Consider the following 18,037-nt stretch of genomic DNA (forward strand, 5'->3'; position numbering starts at 1 on the left):
AAGTGCCATCCAACAATATAAACTAGTCCACTGCCACATCGCAAAAAGTTACGCCATAGTTCAGATGAAATCATTTCAATTCCGAGTTGCTGAGGCAGGACTGTCAGTAATAAATTTGCCTCAAAATCCACGATGACCTTCTTTATGTATTTATTGTAAAAACAGCTTTACGGAAGAATCTTTCCAAAATTTCAGTTATAGTACGTGTTTATGGCATCGTGTCGGCGTAAAAAATCTCAAATACTTCAGAAACAATGAGCTAAAAGCGAGCTATAAAACTGCAATAAAACACTCTCTCGTCAATCACAATAAAATCATTAAAAATAACTATAAAACAAAGTGTAGCCACAAAAAAGCAAAGCTCCGGGTTAATTCTGATCTCCGGAATCGTTTTATTGCAGACCGTGCCAGAAGGAACGGCCTCGGAATGCCGAGAGCGCCGTGAGTAGGCGGATGAATAGATGAGAGGACGGCCATCGCTGTCCTGCCAAGGAATCGGAAACAGGTGCTTTTTCCAAAGAAGATCTGCCAGGATTATAAGTCAGCCACAGACCTCAGAAGCAAGAATCACAACGTGGTAAAGTACTAATAAGAGTTCGCTCTGTGATGATCAAATATGGAAAAAGCGTACATCTGACAAATTGAATTTCAGCTCCGACTTTTGATTTTTTTTTTTCTTGCTCTAGTCCACGGTTAAATATTTATACGGATTCAAGTCGTGAAATTCAGGACGTACTTTGAAATTCAAAGTCTGTGACAACAGGGAATCTGATTTTCGCGTATCACAGACAGAACTTTCTGTAGGTGCCCAGAACCCTATTTCAGATTCTTTCAGAACTCCACATACGAGCAGCTTTTGTGCTCATCTTGCAAAATCAGCCAGAATGTGGGGCTAATGTCTGCATTCGCTTCCCTCTTAGGTGGCTATTAAAGTCTTTGCCATTAGCGTGTCCTTTCGGGAATACTGCTGACTTGCCACTCCTAACCCAACCTTGTGTAATAGTGTCTTACTATCCAAAAGTTTAATAGTAAGTAACTTCACAGCCCATCTTGTCAATTGCCAATTACCTGTCTTTTACATTGACTATGGACAGTATTCTTAGGTTTCTAGAAACTTTAACCTTGACCAGGCTATGGTCCAAACACTAAATGCATAAAAAAATTAACTACAGTATAAAATATATTTTAATCATTAGAAAACTGTATTTGCTGGCTTTACATCTCTTTGTGGTGTAGTGTATACACAATTCATCAACAAGCACCAGCTTCCATGCAGTTCTGTCCTGTTTCACGCTAACTCTCTTCACGAGCAGAGTTCTCCTCAGTCGCAGCCCTTATCAATTCCTCCTGCTCTTTCTCAATCTGCTCCTGCTCCTTCACGTCCAGGTCTTGCAGCTTGACCTCAACATCTTCGGGAATCTCCACCTCCATCAGGTTCTCCATTCCAGGTTCTGGTTCATCCCCAATCAGGACCTGAGACAGGAATGCACAGAACGTATAACGTACTGCTTATTCCTGGGTGCATGATGTATTGGTCCCCATGCTAACCATCAAGACCCAAAAGCCAACAGCCACAATAGTGTGTGTTCACAACAGGAGCACAACAGTCAATAATGAAGACCAAATAATACCAGGAAAGCTATATTAAATAAATTTTCCATAAAGAAATACATTTAACTTCAAGCAAAGAATAAGGTACTACCCTACATATATATTACCATAGAATATATGTGCAATAAAACCAAATTAGCTCTCTGGCACAAGCATAAAAACACTCACTCTATAAAGTAACTTGTCTCATAAAACCAAATAAAATGGTTGGAGGAATGAAAATTAATGAAGAGCTCTGCATGATGATACAGTCGCTTGCAGTCATGAAATATATCAAGATTTAATGCAAGACAGTGTGACATCTTTTCCATGGAGCAGATCCCGCTAGACTGCCACCACACTGCAGAGGGGACTTAAGTTTTTCCAGCCAATTAGGGAATCAAAGCCATTGATTTCTGTAGAAAAACTGGATTCAATTTACTTGAAGATCTGTTCACTTACTAAGAAGAACAACAGACATAATTAACCCATAAATAACCGGCCCATGTCTGACTAAACCACTTTGGAAAATTCCTACTTTGGCTTTGTTACTCTTTCAGTATGATTCATGCAGTCGTTACCACGCTACAGTAAATCAAGGTGGAACATGGAGAACTTTCCGGATCTCGGGATCCCTGTTTTACCTGCACCAGTTTTTCACAGGCGGAGATGACAGACGGCTCCTTTTCCCATTTGTGAAACTCCCTCATGATGGGGTACACGTTCTTGCTCTTCAAAATCTGACGACCCGCCTTGGTAGCTGTTAACTGGGGGGGGGGGGGGGGGGTGGGGGGTGGGAGTGGAAACGACACTGGAAATCTCCGAAACAGGAGCCAATAGCGCAGGTTTAGGAAGAGACTCCAGCCTGTACACTCACACGATGCCGGCTAGACATGCAGGCTCCTACCAAATCAAAGATACCTGATTTAAGGGGTAAAAATTCACTTACCAGGAGAAGTGTTTCGATGAGCATTTTACGAATATCCGGGTCCTCCTCTCTCTTTTTATCTTCAGGAAGATACTGCAAATCCACAGGCAATCCTAACAAATAATTTCAAATGAAGTCTAATCCAACCAAAACATACAACAAACTCTTTTGTATCTTTAATGCTAAAGCTAGACTAATATCACTGAAGAAATTAAATCCTCATCTCTTTAAATAGCATCTGCCATTTAAAATTTACCTAGGCCTCGAAACCTGTGATTGTGTATTCATTTCAAGAACCAGCTGTTTAACACCTATGCAGTTTACACAAGTCTCCTGTAATAACTGCAACATACATTCACAGCCCCCCCCCCCCCCAACACACACTTTAGTTTTTACAGCAGAGGTGGATATTTCAGGGCCAGTAAAAAATCCCAGACCAAGATTTTGTTTCAACCAACCAGTTGAGCATAAAGAGTCAGTCACAGAGTACTGAACTGGTTGGTTGAAACAAAATCTTGGTCCGGATTTTCACTTTCAGGACCTGAACTATCCACCTCTGCTTTACTGACAGTCTACTAACCCCCAGCAGCACTACATAAACACACACTGCCCTCTACTGCACAGCCTTACAGTACCAAGGGGGACTTATGGTCTCCACTACAGAGAGCTATAGCTTCTGATGGTTGAGACCACGGTGGAAAGTTCAGGTTCACGCATGCTACACCTTCATTCTCCTCCTCCGTCAGCTCCTCCGGCCCTGCCAGCGGCAGCAGCAGGAACGGCAGGATGTCCACGGCGTCACTGAGCATCCACTCATGATAGGCTATAAGAGGAAGTTTCATTAACACATGCTGATCCTTCACAGAAAACCTGTTCATGGACTCAAAGTCTCCGCATTCTACCTGAATTAGCAGTCCTTCTACAGGTGGTAGCGGGAAAAAAAAAAATCCTTAGGTTTTAACTGAGATCTCATGTTTCCTACTCCATCACTGCATGGTCATGATAATGCCACTACCTATTTACACCCACTAACCGTGGTCAAAGCAGCAGTTTCTTAAAGTTCCAATGACTCCACCCCGTTTGACCGTTGACGCTTCATACTGCGTGTAGGGCAGGAGTCGCTGAACCACACACCTGAAGCACAACAAAGAGACACAGATCACCCTGTCACTCAACACCAGATTCACTCTTACTTTCAATGATCGTTTCCAGAATTATTTAGGCCAGGAATTACCTTTCCTTGTCAAGGATAAACTGCCTGGCATCTGGCAGCTGTGTGAGGTTTGACAGGAGAGGGCCCAGGTAGTGGAGGGAAGCCTTTTTATTATAATCTTCTGTGCACAGGATCTCAACTATTTTAGCCAGACCTATGTGCTCTTCTTGAAAAACCTTGAAGACGTCCTTGCAGGTCTTTTCGTGTCGTGTGAGGTTGGTCAGAATGGTGCAGATTCGGTCTGCAAACATGTATGTAGGGTCCAGGAGATTGGAAAACAAGACAGGCAGGATATTGGCATCCTGTACTAGGGCTCTGTGTAGCGTTTCATCCGCAGATAGGTTTATCAGGGCATGGTAGCAGTCTTTGACGATAGCCACAGAGGAGTCGCTGGTGAGAGTGAGCAGAGCTTTGAGGAAATCTGGTTTGCCCCGTAGATATCTGCAGCCGTCTTTGGTGCCAGTGAGACCAAGAATGTACTCTGTGGCCTGACCCTTTACATCCGGCCTTGTTTCCAAAGTTAGGAAATTTAGCAATTCTTTAGCTTCTCTGTCACTCAGCATCTTAAGTTGGTTTTATTTATTTACGATTTGATTGTTCATAAATTACTGATCACCTGCCAAGAGAAAGCAAAATTAGTTAGAAGCCAAATGACAATTACTACCGCAATCCAGGTGTTCCGGGCAATTCAGTTTCCCTATGTTTCCCCTGTCGCGCGCTGATTTGTACACGGTTTCGCTGTTGTTTTCATGTCTTTTTACGAATCTCTTGAGGTAAACAAGCCATATATTTTAAAACATTACATGCCTTTTCGATGTTTTTTGTTTTTACAGATAATACATGAAAGTATTTAATTCGCTGGATAGAGATATTTCTTGATGAAAACGGTATAGTATTGCTTATAAGACTATATTATTAGGGGAAACATAGAGAAACCGAATTGCCCGGAACACTTCTAAACGTATTTTTAAAAAGTCATAAATATCGCAATTGGTCACTATCACTCATTATAAACTGAGCTACCCCACACCGTCATAATATAATTCTGTCATGAATTCTAAAGCAGATTATAACTTGTATCCCTTCTCCGACGTGTTCGGTGACAGTAACAATCTATGGCTAAAACTCAGCAGTTATGTGTTACACGTTTCAATCATCATACACATGCCAGTTCGAATTAAACTGTTCATATTCTCATGATTGTAACATTAAATTATTTAAACGCATTTTGTATACAAAACACATACCCATTTGTCATATAAGTATTATACTGGCTTAACTGTGGATACTCACATGTCTGCTCAGAAAGCAACGAGAAGGATAAACGCTGTTCCACGTGTTGAGATTGACACCATCTTCGTCCAATGACAGTATGACTTTGAGGCAGGGTTTCCGGCCAGAGTGTATTCTGGGAAAAAGAGTTTTTTTCTTTATGACCGCTCCTCCCTCCTGCTCTGATTGGGCGGTTTTTGTAGTTCGCGATCGGCGCGCGCTAAAATTTTAAAGGACGTATGCTTCCTATTGTAGGTAAAGTAAAAAGTATGGCATATCATTTGGTAATTTTTACTATTTATCACTATATTTAAATACGAACTGTATATTTAAATTATACACCAGCTAAACTACCAGCATTTTCTTTAAAAAATCTGTCGCCTCCGTGTAAGCCAGTGTGTACTGTACATACCGGGTGGTTTTGCTTTTGCCTTGACTGCTATCTTCTCAACAAAACAGACGATTTTACCACTTATAGTCGTGCTGGTGAACATAAAAATGCCGCATTACTGTGTCAGTAGTTTGTAGTGTTTGCGACTGTAATTCCGGAGAAAATGGACAGGTACAACGATGTCAAGGTGCTGCTGAAAGGCTGGGAGCAGTCATTCCTCCGTGAAAACCAAAGGAAACCGAACAAGGTGAGGGGCTCATACGGCATAATGGACCCTGCCACCACCGTGACAGAGCAGCTCATGGGCTGTTTACATTACGGTAACATCTGGACCTTATGCACCTTTTAGAAGCGGTTGTGTGCTGCATAATAATATTACGTAATGGTTGGCATCCATAGACGCACTCTGTACTTTTACAATCCTTAAGTGTTATTCTATTATTGTGTGTTTTTTTGTTTATTTGAGCTACCCGATGTCTAGATTTCCTTCGGGATCAATAAAGCATCCATCCATCCGTCCATCTATCTATGAATCCTGTCGAATCTAATCATCTACATTGTTTATTTGCATCTTTTCTCAATGGGTGTTCTTTCTGGCAGGATGACATAGACAGTGCCCCAGATGAGACAAAAAGTAAGTAAATTTGTGTTTATGTATGTTAATTGTATGAGGATCATGGTCTTCCACCATCTTTTTTATGGGTGGTTCCCTGGCATTATATTAGTGACACTTAAAGCTTTGCCTGCAGGACTCTACAAAGAGTACAGAAGGCTCAAAGAGGAGAGAGAGGCTGCTGGACATGACCCCTCTCTGGACAGAATGCGGGATCAGGCTCCTGAGAAGGTGACTGACAGGGAACAGCCAGTCTGTGATATGGCAGCACTGTAGATAACCCAGTGCTGTTGCATTCTGTGCCTGTGAAAATCTAGCCTTGAGACTGACAGGCATTTAAAGGTGTACACCGTTATATTGAAAAACAACTTGCGTAATTTGAGTGAACTCCTTCGTCCTGATCTAAATCTTTCTTTGCAGGATTCTGGCTCTTGGGGTTCTCACCTGAACCGTAAGAACAAGCCAATGGATACGCCGAAACTGACCTCTAAGGACCGGGAGTCGCTCCAGACCTCTGCCCAATACTTCGGGATGAAACTGAAGGCCAATTTGGGGGATTCCATAAAGGTTCGTTAAGAAAATGTGTTTTTCCTGTCAATATATGGATAAACCATCTGGTTATTGGTATTTCTACGTTTTGTCCCTTGGGGAAAATGACCTCAGTAGGCAGGCAGTGTTGTAGTTAGACAACCTTTTCACAGTCATGTCTGTTAGCTGACTTTCTTGTTTTTTCCCAGCCTATGTCAGCTCCTGCTGCGTACTGTCTGGTGTGAGATGTACGGCTCTCTTCGGGGACATTTAGCTACTATAAAACACCTCCAGTGTCCTGTGTTTTGTTTTGTTTTTAAGAATCAGCAGCCCTTGGGATTGTAAAAAAAAAATTAAACCTCAGCCATTTTGGGCATCATTTGGACATGATTTGAATTTACAGGAGAGAAGCGTCTCCTTGAAGAAGTCCTTTACTCCACGGAGAGAGCCCGTGAAGTCATGGAAAGACGGCCCTTACCCAAGTGCTGCCGCAGACGCTGGGGCCCCCTCCCTCGGGCCTCCAGTTCTCCTTCCAAACCCCCGGGCCCCGAGCCCCGTGGCTGATGAGGCGCCGTTTGAAACGCTACCAGCCTTCGCGCCATCCGGCGACTGCCAGCCTAAGGCGGGCACACCAAACGCGCTGGCAGAGCGGGCGCAGCGGCTGCGGCGCTCCATCACAGAGCGGCTGTCTTCCGTGGACAGTGGCTGGCTGAAGCGATGTCAGGTGTTCGATGAAGTGGCGGATGAGGAGAAGCCAGCTACGGGTAATCTGTGTTCCACGCCAAGGGCGGGAATGACGGTGTCGGACGGCGCCAGCGAAAACACGCCGGCCGCCAGCCCCCAGGTCGCCCCGGTGCCACGGGATGACTCGACTCCCCCACAAGAGCCCGTGTCCAGGACCGTGCGAGAGCCACCGCCTCAGAGGGACAAGTTGCAGGTCGGTCACGTAATGTCTCCGGCAGGAAAGGCGCAATCCGAGGCCAGCTTGTGCGGTTACCCATTAAAGGCCAGAGTCGGGGAGGGCGATGGGGAAAGCAGACGGGGCCCTGGAGGCGAGGCATGCAGCGGCCAGAACATCACTCCTGTCAGTGGTGCAAAAGATTCCCGTTTGAGGGCCAGAAATTCTGGGGCGGGAGAAGTCACTATGGGCGATTCTTCCCAAGGAAGAGGGTCAGAGGTGAGGTCAGAGAAGGAGGGGGTGAAGATGAGGAGAAGGAAGAGGCAGAGGGAGCCTGAAGGTGAAGCAGACAAGCGAGAGGGTGTTGGGGAGGCAGAGGGTACTGATATAAAAAGGAGGCGCACTCGGAAGGGGTCTGCAGAGGGTTCGAGTGCACCTCGCGCTAAGAGGAAAAAGGCCAAGGAGACAGAGGATGAAAATGGTGACCAGGATGGTCCTGCCGGGCAAGAAAAGGTCAAGCAGAAGCTTAGGATGCCCCAGGAGAACCTGCTGGGGGAAGTGGATGAGGAGGACTTCCGCAGAGGTTCATCTCAGCTGAAGAAGCCAGTGAAAACGCGGTAGGACTCGGGTGCAAACGACCATGGCTGTGAGGTCGTGTTATGCCATGCGATGGTGCAATCTGTGACTGTTTTTTTTTCTTTTTAGGACCAACAAGAATACAGACGGCAACTTCGTGAAAATTAACTTGAAGAAAAAGTCTCACGTGAAAGGCTTCGCTCTGAGGGGGGCCGCCCTTCGCAAGCAGGTCAGTCAATGTTTATGACTCCAGGGGGGTCTTAAACGTGCACGTGAATGCGTGCATGAAGACTGGGGAGAGTGATACACACAGTTTATCTGTAACTAACTTAGATTTGAATTATTTGTTGCTAGTTTTATATTACTTTCTTGTTGAAATTTGTGGCATTGAATTGGTTTTTATTACCGTCAGCAGTGTTTTTGTTACTGGTCTCTATTTGTAGATAGAAACCAATTAGAATTAAATTTTATAGCTAGATACTTTAGTGAGCAGTTTGATTTGGGGGGCGGTACAGTGGCTCAGTGGGTAGCACTGTCACTTCTCCTTCAAGGTGGAAGGTTTGAATTCCTGTTCTGCTGTGTATGTCTCTAAAACTGCCTTTAGTGGATGACTGTGTGTGCCCTGTGATCCTGTCCACAGTGTACAGTGTAGCCCAGCCATGTGCCCTTCGTCACCCAAGATAAGCTCTACGCCCTTCAACAAATCCGACCAGCGTTAATGGCTGGAATTTGGGTTTTGTCCTTAAGCACTCTGCCCCCTGGTGTAGCAGAGTGTAGTTCAACCTGCCCCTGCAGATTTCGCTCATAGAATGTGTTTTTGTCCCAGATGTACATGCAGAAATTCCAGCTGAAGGGGGAGCACTTCGGAGGGGGGGCGGGCAGAGGACGCGGAAGATTTACTGGGTTCAGCCGGCAAGGGGACAGCTGCTTCCGGTGTGGAGGAATCGGTCACTGGGCCCAGGACTGCCGCGGGCAAGGTGAGGCCACTCCAGCAGACCCAGGCCAGCACGTGTGGCCCGGGCCCAGCGCCGGGACGGAGCGTCACGCGATACCTGGAACCCGAGCCGTGCTAATTGCTCTTGACCTCGTTCACTGTAACTGGAGCCACACTGGTTCGCTGAAAGCGGCTGTTCATTTAGTCACGCCGATGTGAATTGTGTGTGCGTGTGTGTGTGGGGGCTGACTCTGTGTGTGCTATTCCACAGGGGCACTTACCGTTTGTCAGCTTGCGTTAATCAGTGCAGCCAAACGCCCGGGGCCAGAGTCATGCACTGCCTCACTGCCGGACCTCTGCTTCCACAGCTCCGGCCCCCACGCCGTGTGTCGAGGCCTCCCAGGAGGTGCACGACGCGGAGGAGCCCTTCGAGCTCCCCACCCTGGAGGAGGTGGCGAGAGCCACCGGCACCCTGCGCTGCGAACTCCCTGGTTAGTGGACGCCGGGCCACGCCGCGCTGCCACTTTCACATGGCAGGAGAGGACATCTCAGTGCAGTGGACTCCTTTTAGTATACTGCAATCCTGTTTTATGCCACAAGGGGGCGCTGTCCTGGATAACCCCAGTTCGGGTTGTTTTATGTGGACAGGATTCCAGTCCATCGCAGGGAATGCACACACACCATGACCAGTTAGGAGATACCACTGACTTCATTTTCCACCACTTGGCATTTATCTTTACAGATTGTCCCTGATCAACTACCTATGTTAGTTAAGACAACTCGCGCTTACGACAGAAGTTTTTTAATTAAAAGAAAGTAAAAATAAATTTCAGATGGCCGTGTGCCTGCCAGCAGCACGTTACCCAGTGTGTGCTATGTGCCATATGGTGGTTGCTGCGGGAAAGTACTGTACTGTATGGCAGTGTGACCATCCATGCCTCACATGCATCTCCCAGCCTCATTCTCACTTCTAAAAGTCAGTGCGATTATCCTAATCCGACATGCGTCCATTTCAACGGACGATGTGTCTATTGGAATGGATGTCTGTACTTATTTAATACTGGGTGGTCCTTGGTTCTGCCTAAATCCGTCATAGTCTTATTGTCATCTAAAATTTCTGTCTTCAGCTGGCCTGTTCAGGCAGCAGTATAGAGCCTGAGCAGTTAAAGCAGTTCATAACAGACCAGGCCATTCCGGTTTGTATGTAAGACGTCTGGATCGGAGCTGTCTGGGGCCGACTGGTCGGCTGTGATTTATGGTATATCACGTACAGCGCCGATTCCAGTGCTTTCTTGGACATGCATAATTGTACGCCTGCCAAGAATTACATGAGACAATACGTGCGTCTGCTGATTAATATCGCAGATCCGGAGTGTGTTTTTCGAGATTGGTGTGCCTCGCTTCGAAAGGCATCAGGTGACAGCCCGCGAGACCAATAGCGCTGGAAAATAAGATGAGAGAACGCCGGCGAGCCAGCCCCGGGCACCGACGCTGCAGAGCGCCGCGCTTGCAGAACGTAGTGCCGCGTAACAGTTTCCACGAGACGTCAGCACAAATGACAGGCGCAGGCCTGATTAGCATACGCTAAAACCGCATCGACCCGACCGGCTCATTAGCTGCTCTGGGCCACGTTGGATTTCAATATATTTTTTTTATTTTTTTGCTACCCACAAATGCCTAGAGGGTTCTTAAAGAGGAAGCGGTGCTTCACATGACCTTGAGTGATCACCGCACACACTAATGTGACACAGACCACGTTTTATTTAGAACCGGTTACGTTAAGAACCGTCAGTTTCCATGCTAGTCTGCTAACCAGAATTTCATGCCTCCCCCAACACCCCCAGCCACCCCTGGATGCAAAGAGGAGACTGAAGACATGAATGACAATGGGGGAGAGGTTCTGTTGAACGTCATCCGGCCTGACTACGAGAGGCCACAGCCCCCACCTCCAATGGAGCCCTTCTATGACCTGGGAGAAGACGGCAAAGTTAGAGGTAATGTGTTTCCAAAGCACCCCAGCTGAAATTCTCTGGTGATTCCCTCCTCCCCGGCACCCAGGAACCCGCAGCGAGCGTGTGGACAGGCGTGCCCTTCCAGCTGGCACTCCCCTGTCCCACATCTGTCACGTTAAGCGCTTAACACAAACACCGGAGAACGTGGCTCAGGTTCTGCGTATGTTTTCTTTGACACGACGGCCCACTCGCTTTCGAATGCATAATTTAAAGAATAGATCCATGTAATCTGTCTCCATCACCCTCCTCGCCCAGGAGACGGCACTAAAGTCTGCGCCTCCAAAAATATAATCGGCTTTGGCTAATGCTGCATCTCTCTCCCGCCGCCGTCCTCGCCGTGGGAGCAATACGGGCTCTCTCGTCTCGGCGATGCGGCACACTGCTGACTCCCACTCTCTGTATCACAGCCGTCACTGCCGAGGTATACGAAGCCCTTGCCGACTTTGGCTACAAGTCCTTCAGGCCCGGACAGGAAGTGGCCATTATGAGAATCCTCTCAGGTGGGGGCCCGTCAAGATCCGGCAGCGTTGAGTGAATGTGCTCCGGCAGGAAGGAACATAGCTTGCTACATAGCTTGAAGGTTCTGTGCAGGAGTATAATTAGTGCACTGTAAGTACTGTGAGACTCATTAAAGATAGACCACTTGTTGGATATTCCCAAGTGAATTCTGATAGGAGTTAGCCTCCAGTGGCTGGCCTGGGGACTCGTGGTGATTCTGTGTGTGTTTCATGCTTATTTAGGCCTGTCTACTCTGGTCGTCCTCTCCACCGGAATGGGCAAGTCTCTCTGCTATCAGCTCCCGGCTTATCTGTACGCCAAAAGGTCAAAGAGCATCGCGCTGGTCGTGTCCCCGTTGGTGTCGCTGATGGACGATCAGGTATCATGGCTGTCACTTTGCGACGGTTCCTTCTCCAGTAGATCCCATAGCCTCAGTAATCCTTCACCCTGTGGATCGACTTTCCAGCTCGGCAAACAGTCTGTATGACGTCGAGGGCCGTGCGGATGTTTCTGCTGGACCGTGGTCTTCCCTGCAGTGACATTTCAGCGGCTGTGATTTAACTCTCCCCTTTTTCCGACATTCACACCCACAGGATGAAATAAGACCCCCCAGCACAAACCTTGCCCCATCTGCTGTGCCTCTCCCAAGTTTACTAGGGATAAATAACACCTAATACGGGATACCAGCCTATTCCCATGTGGTGAATGCTGCAGAAACCTCATATTACATGAGGGGCTTGACCCTCTCTAACTGAGTCGGCTATCCCCATACATTCTCGCCACGGCACGGCACTTTGCGTTCCCCGGCAAACCGCAGCTAGAGCCTCGTTAGGGGAACGCAGCGCGCTTTTTCCATGCAGGCCGGGCCCCAGATCGGGAAACGGGGCCGCCGTCTCGGAGTCGCGGATCAGCATAATCTCGGCTTACTTCGTTAAGGCTCCTCATGGATTGCGGTCTCCGCCAAATGTTCCGTGTTAGTTTTAGGTGACACGTACATTTTGAATAGTTAAGTGGATCCATTTAGCATACACTGAAAGGAAGTGCAGTTGGTTTAAGGAAAAACTTGATTGTTTTTGTAATGCCTCATATTTTTTTTTTCCCTGCCCTTCTCAGTTATCTGGACTCCCCCCGAAGCTGAAGGCAGCTTGTATCCATTCTAACATGTCCCGGAAGCAGAGAGAGGCTGCTGTTGAGAAGGTTAGGGTCTCCGCTTGCTCTGTTTAGATTAGCATGGTTTGGCCCTGGTGCTGAGGCATGTGAAACACGGGCTGGTTCCACGCATATTAAGCACTTTATCATCTCTCCCTGTTTCTCCTTAACATTTTGCTTTTTAAAGACTTGCTGCATGTTCTCCGGCATATATCCGGTATATATGCAGTATTGTATCTCTATGCCAGGGGTGGTGAATCTGATCCATGGAGGGCCGGTGCGTGTTTTTGGTTTGACCTCTCAGTTTATTACCTCCTGCTTTATTATTGGCTGATTGAGAGGTCATCCCAAAAACCCGCACCGGCTCTCCATGGATCAGGTTCCCCACCCCTGGGCTATGCTGTGAGGCCCGTTACTTTTACGGTTAATGATGAGGCCTTTCTGTTGGGGCAGGTGAAGGCCGGCCAGGTGCACGTCCTGCTGCTGTCCCCCGAGGCGCTGGTGGGCGGAGGGCACTCGGGGTCCGGCTGTCTGCCCCCAGCCAGCCAGCTCCCCCCGGTGGCGTTCGCCTGCATCGACGAGGCTCACTGTGTGTCTGAGTGGTCTCACAACTTCCGACCCTGTTACCTGAGGCTGTGCAAGGTGTGAAAGCCGCTCTGGGCTGGATTATTCCGGTTGAAACCGACCGCGTAACCTGATTGATTGGAGGATTAGCTCTGATTGGAGCAGCTCTTAGTCATGGTCTACTATGTTTCTGTACTTTCAAAAAATACTGGAATCGCAGTGTCTTATATCATGTTACCTGTAAGCTTTGTATTTTATTTTAACACACAATGGTGCATTAAAATTAAATGACGCATGGGCTCTGACAGAGTTTGGCTTCTCTGCCCTCCTGGTGGCCGCGTGCAGGTTCTCAGGGAACGCCTGGGCGTGCACTGTCTGCTGGGCCTGACAGCCACCGCCACCCTGTCCACGGCCCTGGACGTCGCCCATCACCTGGAGATCGCCGACCAGGAGGGCATCGCCGTGCGCTCGGCCGCCGTCCCCGACAACCTGCAGCTCTCCGTCTCCACGGACCGAGACAAGGACCAGGTGATTATCGCGTGGGCATGCTCCTCGTCTGCCTGCCGTCTGTGTGTCTGGCTGTGACACGGCGCCTCTTACCCTTTACCCAGGCCCTGGTGTCCCTATTGAAGGGAGAACGTTTCGGCTCCCTGGAGTCCATCATCGTCTACTGCACCCGCCGAGAGGAGACCACCCGCATTGCTGCACTGCTGCGGACCTGCCTGCAGGGGGTGATGCTGAGGGAGTCCTCCCAGACGGTCAGGGAGGGGGCAGAAGAAAACCCAGTGGAGAAGAGGAAAAGAGTTCTGGGTACACCTCTATCCTATAGTATGGACTATATTGTAGGAGTATAAGTAGCCGATTAAAATCAACGTTATAAACTGTGATTCTAGTTAAATGGAAGGTTGCGAAAATCGTGACATTTGATTGGTGGGTGGGTGAACGGAGTTTTATAACCGAGAGGATGAATCTGTCCCCCTTTCCCAGCTGCAAAGAAGATCCGGAAGCCCCTGAAGTGGATCGCCGAGTCGTACCACGCCGGCATGTCGGCCTCGGAGCGCCGCCGGGTGCAGAACAACTTCATGTGCGGGGAGCTGCGGGTGGTGGTGGCCACCGTGGCCTTCGGCATGGGGCTGGACAAGTCCGACGTTCGCGGCATCGTGCACTACAACATGCCCAAGAGCTTCGAGAGCTACGTGCAGGAGATCGGGCGGGCAGGTCGCGATGGGGCCCCGGCACACTGCCACCTGTTCCTGGACCCGGAGGTGAGATTCCGGGAGGACGTCCAGGCCACCGGGGCTCGCGCTGCCCCCTGCTTAATAACACTCTCCGAACGCTGAGGTCCAGAAGGAATTCTTTCCTACTGAATTATGCTCTATGCCACCAGTGGGGAAATTAAGGAAATGGAAATGGAACGGAATATTCCTTGGAGTGCTGTGAAGTCAGCAGAGGTTGTGGTTACTGATCTCTCCCCTCGCAGGGCGGAGACCTGCACGAGCTGAGGAAGCACATCCATGCCGATACTGTGGACTACTTCACGGTCAAGAGGCTGGTGCAGAAGGTCTTTCCAGCCTGCAAATGCCAGCAGATCCACCAGAAGCAGCAAGACCTAGTGAAGGTAGTCCCCCCACACCCCCAGAATTTTCTCTTAAATGCCCTGCTTATTGTTTTTAATCCAGAGGACAAAAAAATGTGGTCCACTGGCCTTCAGGAGAAGTTCTCTTTATTGGTTTCTAGGCCACGGAGGTGGACGATATGGAGATGCTGGAGCTGATGGAGACCTGCGATGAGCTGGAGTGGCAGACCGCAGTCACAGATGAGAAGATGGAGCCGAAACACCAATCAGTAGTCCCGGAAGGCCAGCAGGAAAAGGTCAAAAGTCATGAGGAGGAGACGGACAAAATCGAACCAATGGAAGCCACGGTTCAGCTAGATGGGGAGCAGAGCAAGGAGGAGAGCCTGGAGGCATGGCGGGTGAATGGCCAGGTGGAGAAAACAGACACACCCCGGGTGTGCCACACCCACGAGAGGGCCATACCCATTCAAGAGACCGTGGAAGCTCTGGATGTCACCGAAGAGGGTGAGTGTCCAACCAAAAGGGACGCCGTTCCTCTGGATATCAGTCGGGGAGCTCGCAGGCCGACCGATCGTCTCTCCTCAGGCCTCGAGACGCTGCTGTGTTACCTGGAGCTGCATCCGCAGCAATGGGTGGAGCTCCTGCACCCCACCCTGTCCGCATGCCAGCTGATGTGCTACGGAGGGCCCCAGCAGCTCCGCAAGCTCACCAAAATGTACGTAGGAGCGGCCTGGCGTGCCGCCTCCACCATTAAGCAGGGCCAGCCGGGTGCTGGTCAGGGGGAGGCCTAGGAGAGAGATTGGTATCGGGGGTGGGGGACACAGTTATCTAAATGCAAAGAACTATTTGTTGGAGAGGCCCCGAAAGAAGCCAGATTAAATATTGGGGGTTAAATGCCCCCTCCAGATTCTAAGCAGATTCTATGTAGATCTTCTTTTTGTAAATAGCACTGTGTCTGTGTGTGTGTCTGTGTGTCCCTGTCCCTGTCCCTGTCCCTTCTCTCCGCACAGCTGTCCGCCTGTGGCCGTGGTCCTGGCGCGCCGGCGGCTGGCGGGGGAGAGGGTGGAGGCCTGTAACTCGCTGCAGTTTGATGTGGTGGAGCTGGCGGACACCATGGGCTGGCAGCTGCCGCTGGTGAAGCGAGGCCTCCGGCAGCTGCAGTGGGGCTCGGACGGAGGTGGGGGGGTCCTCGCACTTACTCACCCTCCCCGCTATGCTTTTATTCGCTTTACCGCAGAACCGGGGGAGCCGCCCAGATAATACTGACGGAGAATCATGAAATACGTACCTACAGATAATTTAATGCAAACCTATAAAACTTTATGTCCCCCTTCTTCAGACGTGTTTTGCGATTCATGTTCATTACCCTCTTACTTCTAGAAGGTCAGGTTAAACTCCCTTGTCTTTTAACCGTCACGCCACCTGCTGTTCCATTAGCCTGATACACACTGCCCGGACAAAAAAAAGTCGCCTTTTGAATTTATGTCAGCAAATACTTAAGAGCCAATGACTGGATCATTATTACAGCTCAGCAACGTTATGCAGCAATAAAGTAAAGTATCTGAGTACCTGAATCTACTGAATGGCCAGGTTACACCTCCATCCATCATCAATGGATTTGTTTCTTCCCTGTTGGCATGGGCATATTCCAGGACAAGAATGCCAAGATTCAATGGGTTTGAATTGTCAAAGAGTGGTTCAGGGAGCATGAGGAATCATTTTCACGTATGACTTGGTCACCACAGAGTTGTGACCTTAACCTCACTGAAGGTGTTTGGGATGTGCTGAAGGAGGCTTTATGGAGGTTCAACTCACTTATCAATATAGGATCATGGTGAGAAATTAATGCAAATCTGGATGAAAATAAAGGGTGAGATGTTGCAAAAGCCTGTGGAAACAATGCCGTGACAAATATGCGCTATAATCAAAGCTAAAGGTGGTTCAACGAAAAATTCTAATAACCAGGCAGTATATTTGTGTAGTTTATTCCTGCATGTGTGTTAAATCAGTTCAGTAGGTAATGCTGAACATTGCGATTAATGTATATCTCTCTATGAAAACTGCCAACCTCTCCAACCTCCAGGGCCTTATAGCACCAGCAGGAGCGGCATCCTGGTGGAGTTCTCCAGCCTCTCCTTCTACTTCCGCTCCTACGGTGACCTGACCGCCAACGAGATGGACCGCGTCTGTGAGTTCCTGCACCGGCGGGTGCTGACCCAGGAGAGGACCCAGCTGTACCAGCTGAAAGCCTGCTTCAGGGCATTCCGAAGGTGTGGAGGCCTGCTGTGCAGGGTCCCGTTCTGTCTGTGTGACGGTGTGCATGTGTAATGAGTCCGGTGTGCCTGCCCAGTGTCGCCCATCGGAGCTGCGGCCCTTGTACAGACGAGTGGAATGAGGAGAGGAGTCTGAAGCTGAAGGCTTTGCTGAAGGACTATTTCGACAAAAAAATGGACCCCGACCTGATTAGGAAGTTGGAGGAGGCTGAAGAGGAGGATGATGATGACGACGAGCTGAATAAATGCAAGGTGAGTGGGCGGGCTGGGATCTCAGGCATGCTCATTACCGTCCAGGATCAATTCTATCTCTGGCTCGCAGTGCGATTTGATCCATGAGCCTTTATTTCCAGATGAGCGACTGGGAGGATCAGATCCGCGCTGACATCCGAGGCTTCCTCACCAGCCACAGTGACGAGAAGTTCTCCGGGAGAGCTGTGGCCAGGATCTTTCACGGCATCGGTGCGTTCATTTCTTTCTTTGATTTAAAAGTAACGTCTATAAGTTGTCACACCATCCAAACCGGGTCAACAGGAAGGAGATGGCAGCGTTACTATCTGACTAGGTACCTCTGCTCAGCCCCTGCTTCTTTTCCAGGGAGCCCCTGTTTCCCAGCTCAGACCTTCGGCAGGGACCGACGTTACTGGAGGAAATACATTCGCTTTGATTTCAATGAAATTATCCGTCTCGCCACCCAAGAGATCATCGGCACCAAGTGAACATCATCAGGCACAGACTGACCATGTGGACGGTTCTCTTTATGACTCTCACAATTTGAGGAGACACTGCCACATTTACAGTACAGGGACTTATTTGCTGCTAGCAAATATCATGAATGTGATTTAGGTTTTTATTTGTGTTTTTATATACAAATTGTGTTGTATATAAATGTCTGCTGTGAGTTAATGTAATGTAATGTGTCTTTGACAGTTAAAGGTATTTTATTAAATAAAACAAGTGTTTATCCTGTACTCTATATTTGTACCTATTCCTGAGTCTGAATGACTGCATTGTTTCACTGA

General features: G+C 48.6%; 2 protein-coding genes across 3 annotated transcripts; one reads left to right on the forward strand and one right to left on the reverse strand.

Moving 5' to 3' along the window:
* Nucleotides 1–1,167: 1,167 nt before the first annotated feature.
* On the reverse strand, nucleotides 1,168–5,108 carry hgh1 (HGH1 homolog (S. cerevisiae)). Of its 2 annotated transcripts, none has more exons than XM_023812053.2 (7): nucleotides 5,025–5,108; nucleotides 3,753–4,347; nucleotides 3,552–3,652; nucleotides 3,243–3,341; nucleotides 2,540–2,631; nucleotides 2,235–2,357; nucleotides 1,168–1,473 (listed from the first exon to the last, which is right to left on the reverse strand). In XM_023812053.2, the coding sequence occupies exons 2-7, from the start codon at nucleotides 4,292–4,294 to the stop codon at nucleotides 1,294–1,296; spliced, it is 1,137 nt and encodes a 378-aa protein (XP_023667821.1). In that variant the 5' UTR covers nucleotides 4,295–4,347; nucleotides 5,025–5,108; the 3' UTR covers nucleotides 1,168–1,293. The 2 variants fall into 2 exon arrangements, with proteins under 2 accessions (XP_023667821.1, XP_023667820.1); XM_023812052.1 differs by having other exon boundaries at nucleotides 4,979–5,025.
* Nucleotides 5,109–5,143: 35 nt separating this feature from the next.
* On the forward strand, nucleotides 5,144–17,976 carry recql4 (RecQ helicase-like 4). Its single transcript, XM_023812051.2, has 24 exons — nucleotides 5,144–5,641; nucleotides 5,995–6,028; nucleotides 6,144–6,238; nucleotides 6,428–6,574; nucleotides 6,939–8,050; nucleotides 8,139–8,238; nucleotides 8,836–8,986; nucleotides 9,312–9,434; nucleotides 10,788–10,937; nucleotides 11,363–11,455; nucleotides 11,696–11,832; nucleotides 12,567–12,650; nucleotides 13,056–13,244; nucleotides 13,512–13,694; nucleotides 13,778–13,976; nucleotides 14,154–14,431; nucleotides 14,647–14,784; nucleotides 14,904–15,246; nucleotides 15,328–15,457; nucleotides 15,753–15,919; nucleotides 16,826–17,012; nucleotides 17,093–17,267; nucleotides 17,369–17,477; nucleotides 17,613–17,976. The coding sequence occupies exons 1-24, from the start codon at nucleotides 5,558–5,560 to the stop codon at nucleotides 17,732–17,734; spliced, it is 4,530 nt and encodes a 1,509-aa protein (XP_023667819.1). The 5' UTR covers nucleotides 5,144–5,557; the 3' UTR covers nucleotides 17,735–17,976.
* Nucleotides 17,977–18,037: the final 61 nt, after the last annotated feature.

This window comes from Paramormyrops kingsleyae, chromosome 23, assembly GCF_048594095.1.
Source record: "Paramormyrops kingsleyae isolate MSU_618 chromosome 23, PKINGS_0.4, whole genome shotgun sequence".
NCBI classification, from domain to species: domain Eukaryota; kingdom Metazoa; phylum Chordata; class Actinopteri; order Osteoglossiformes; family Mormyridae; genus Paramormyrops; species Paramormyrops kingsleyae.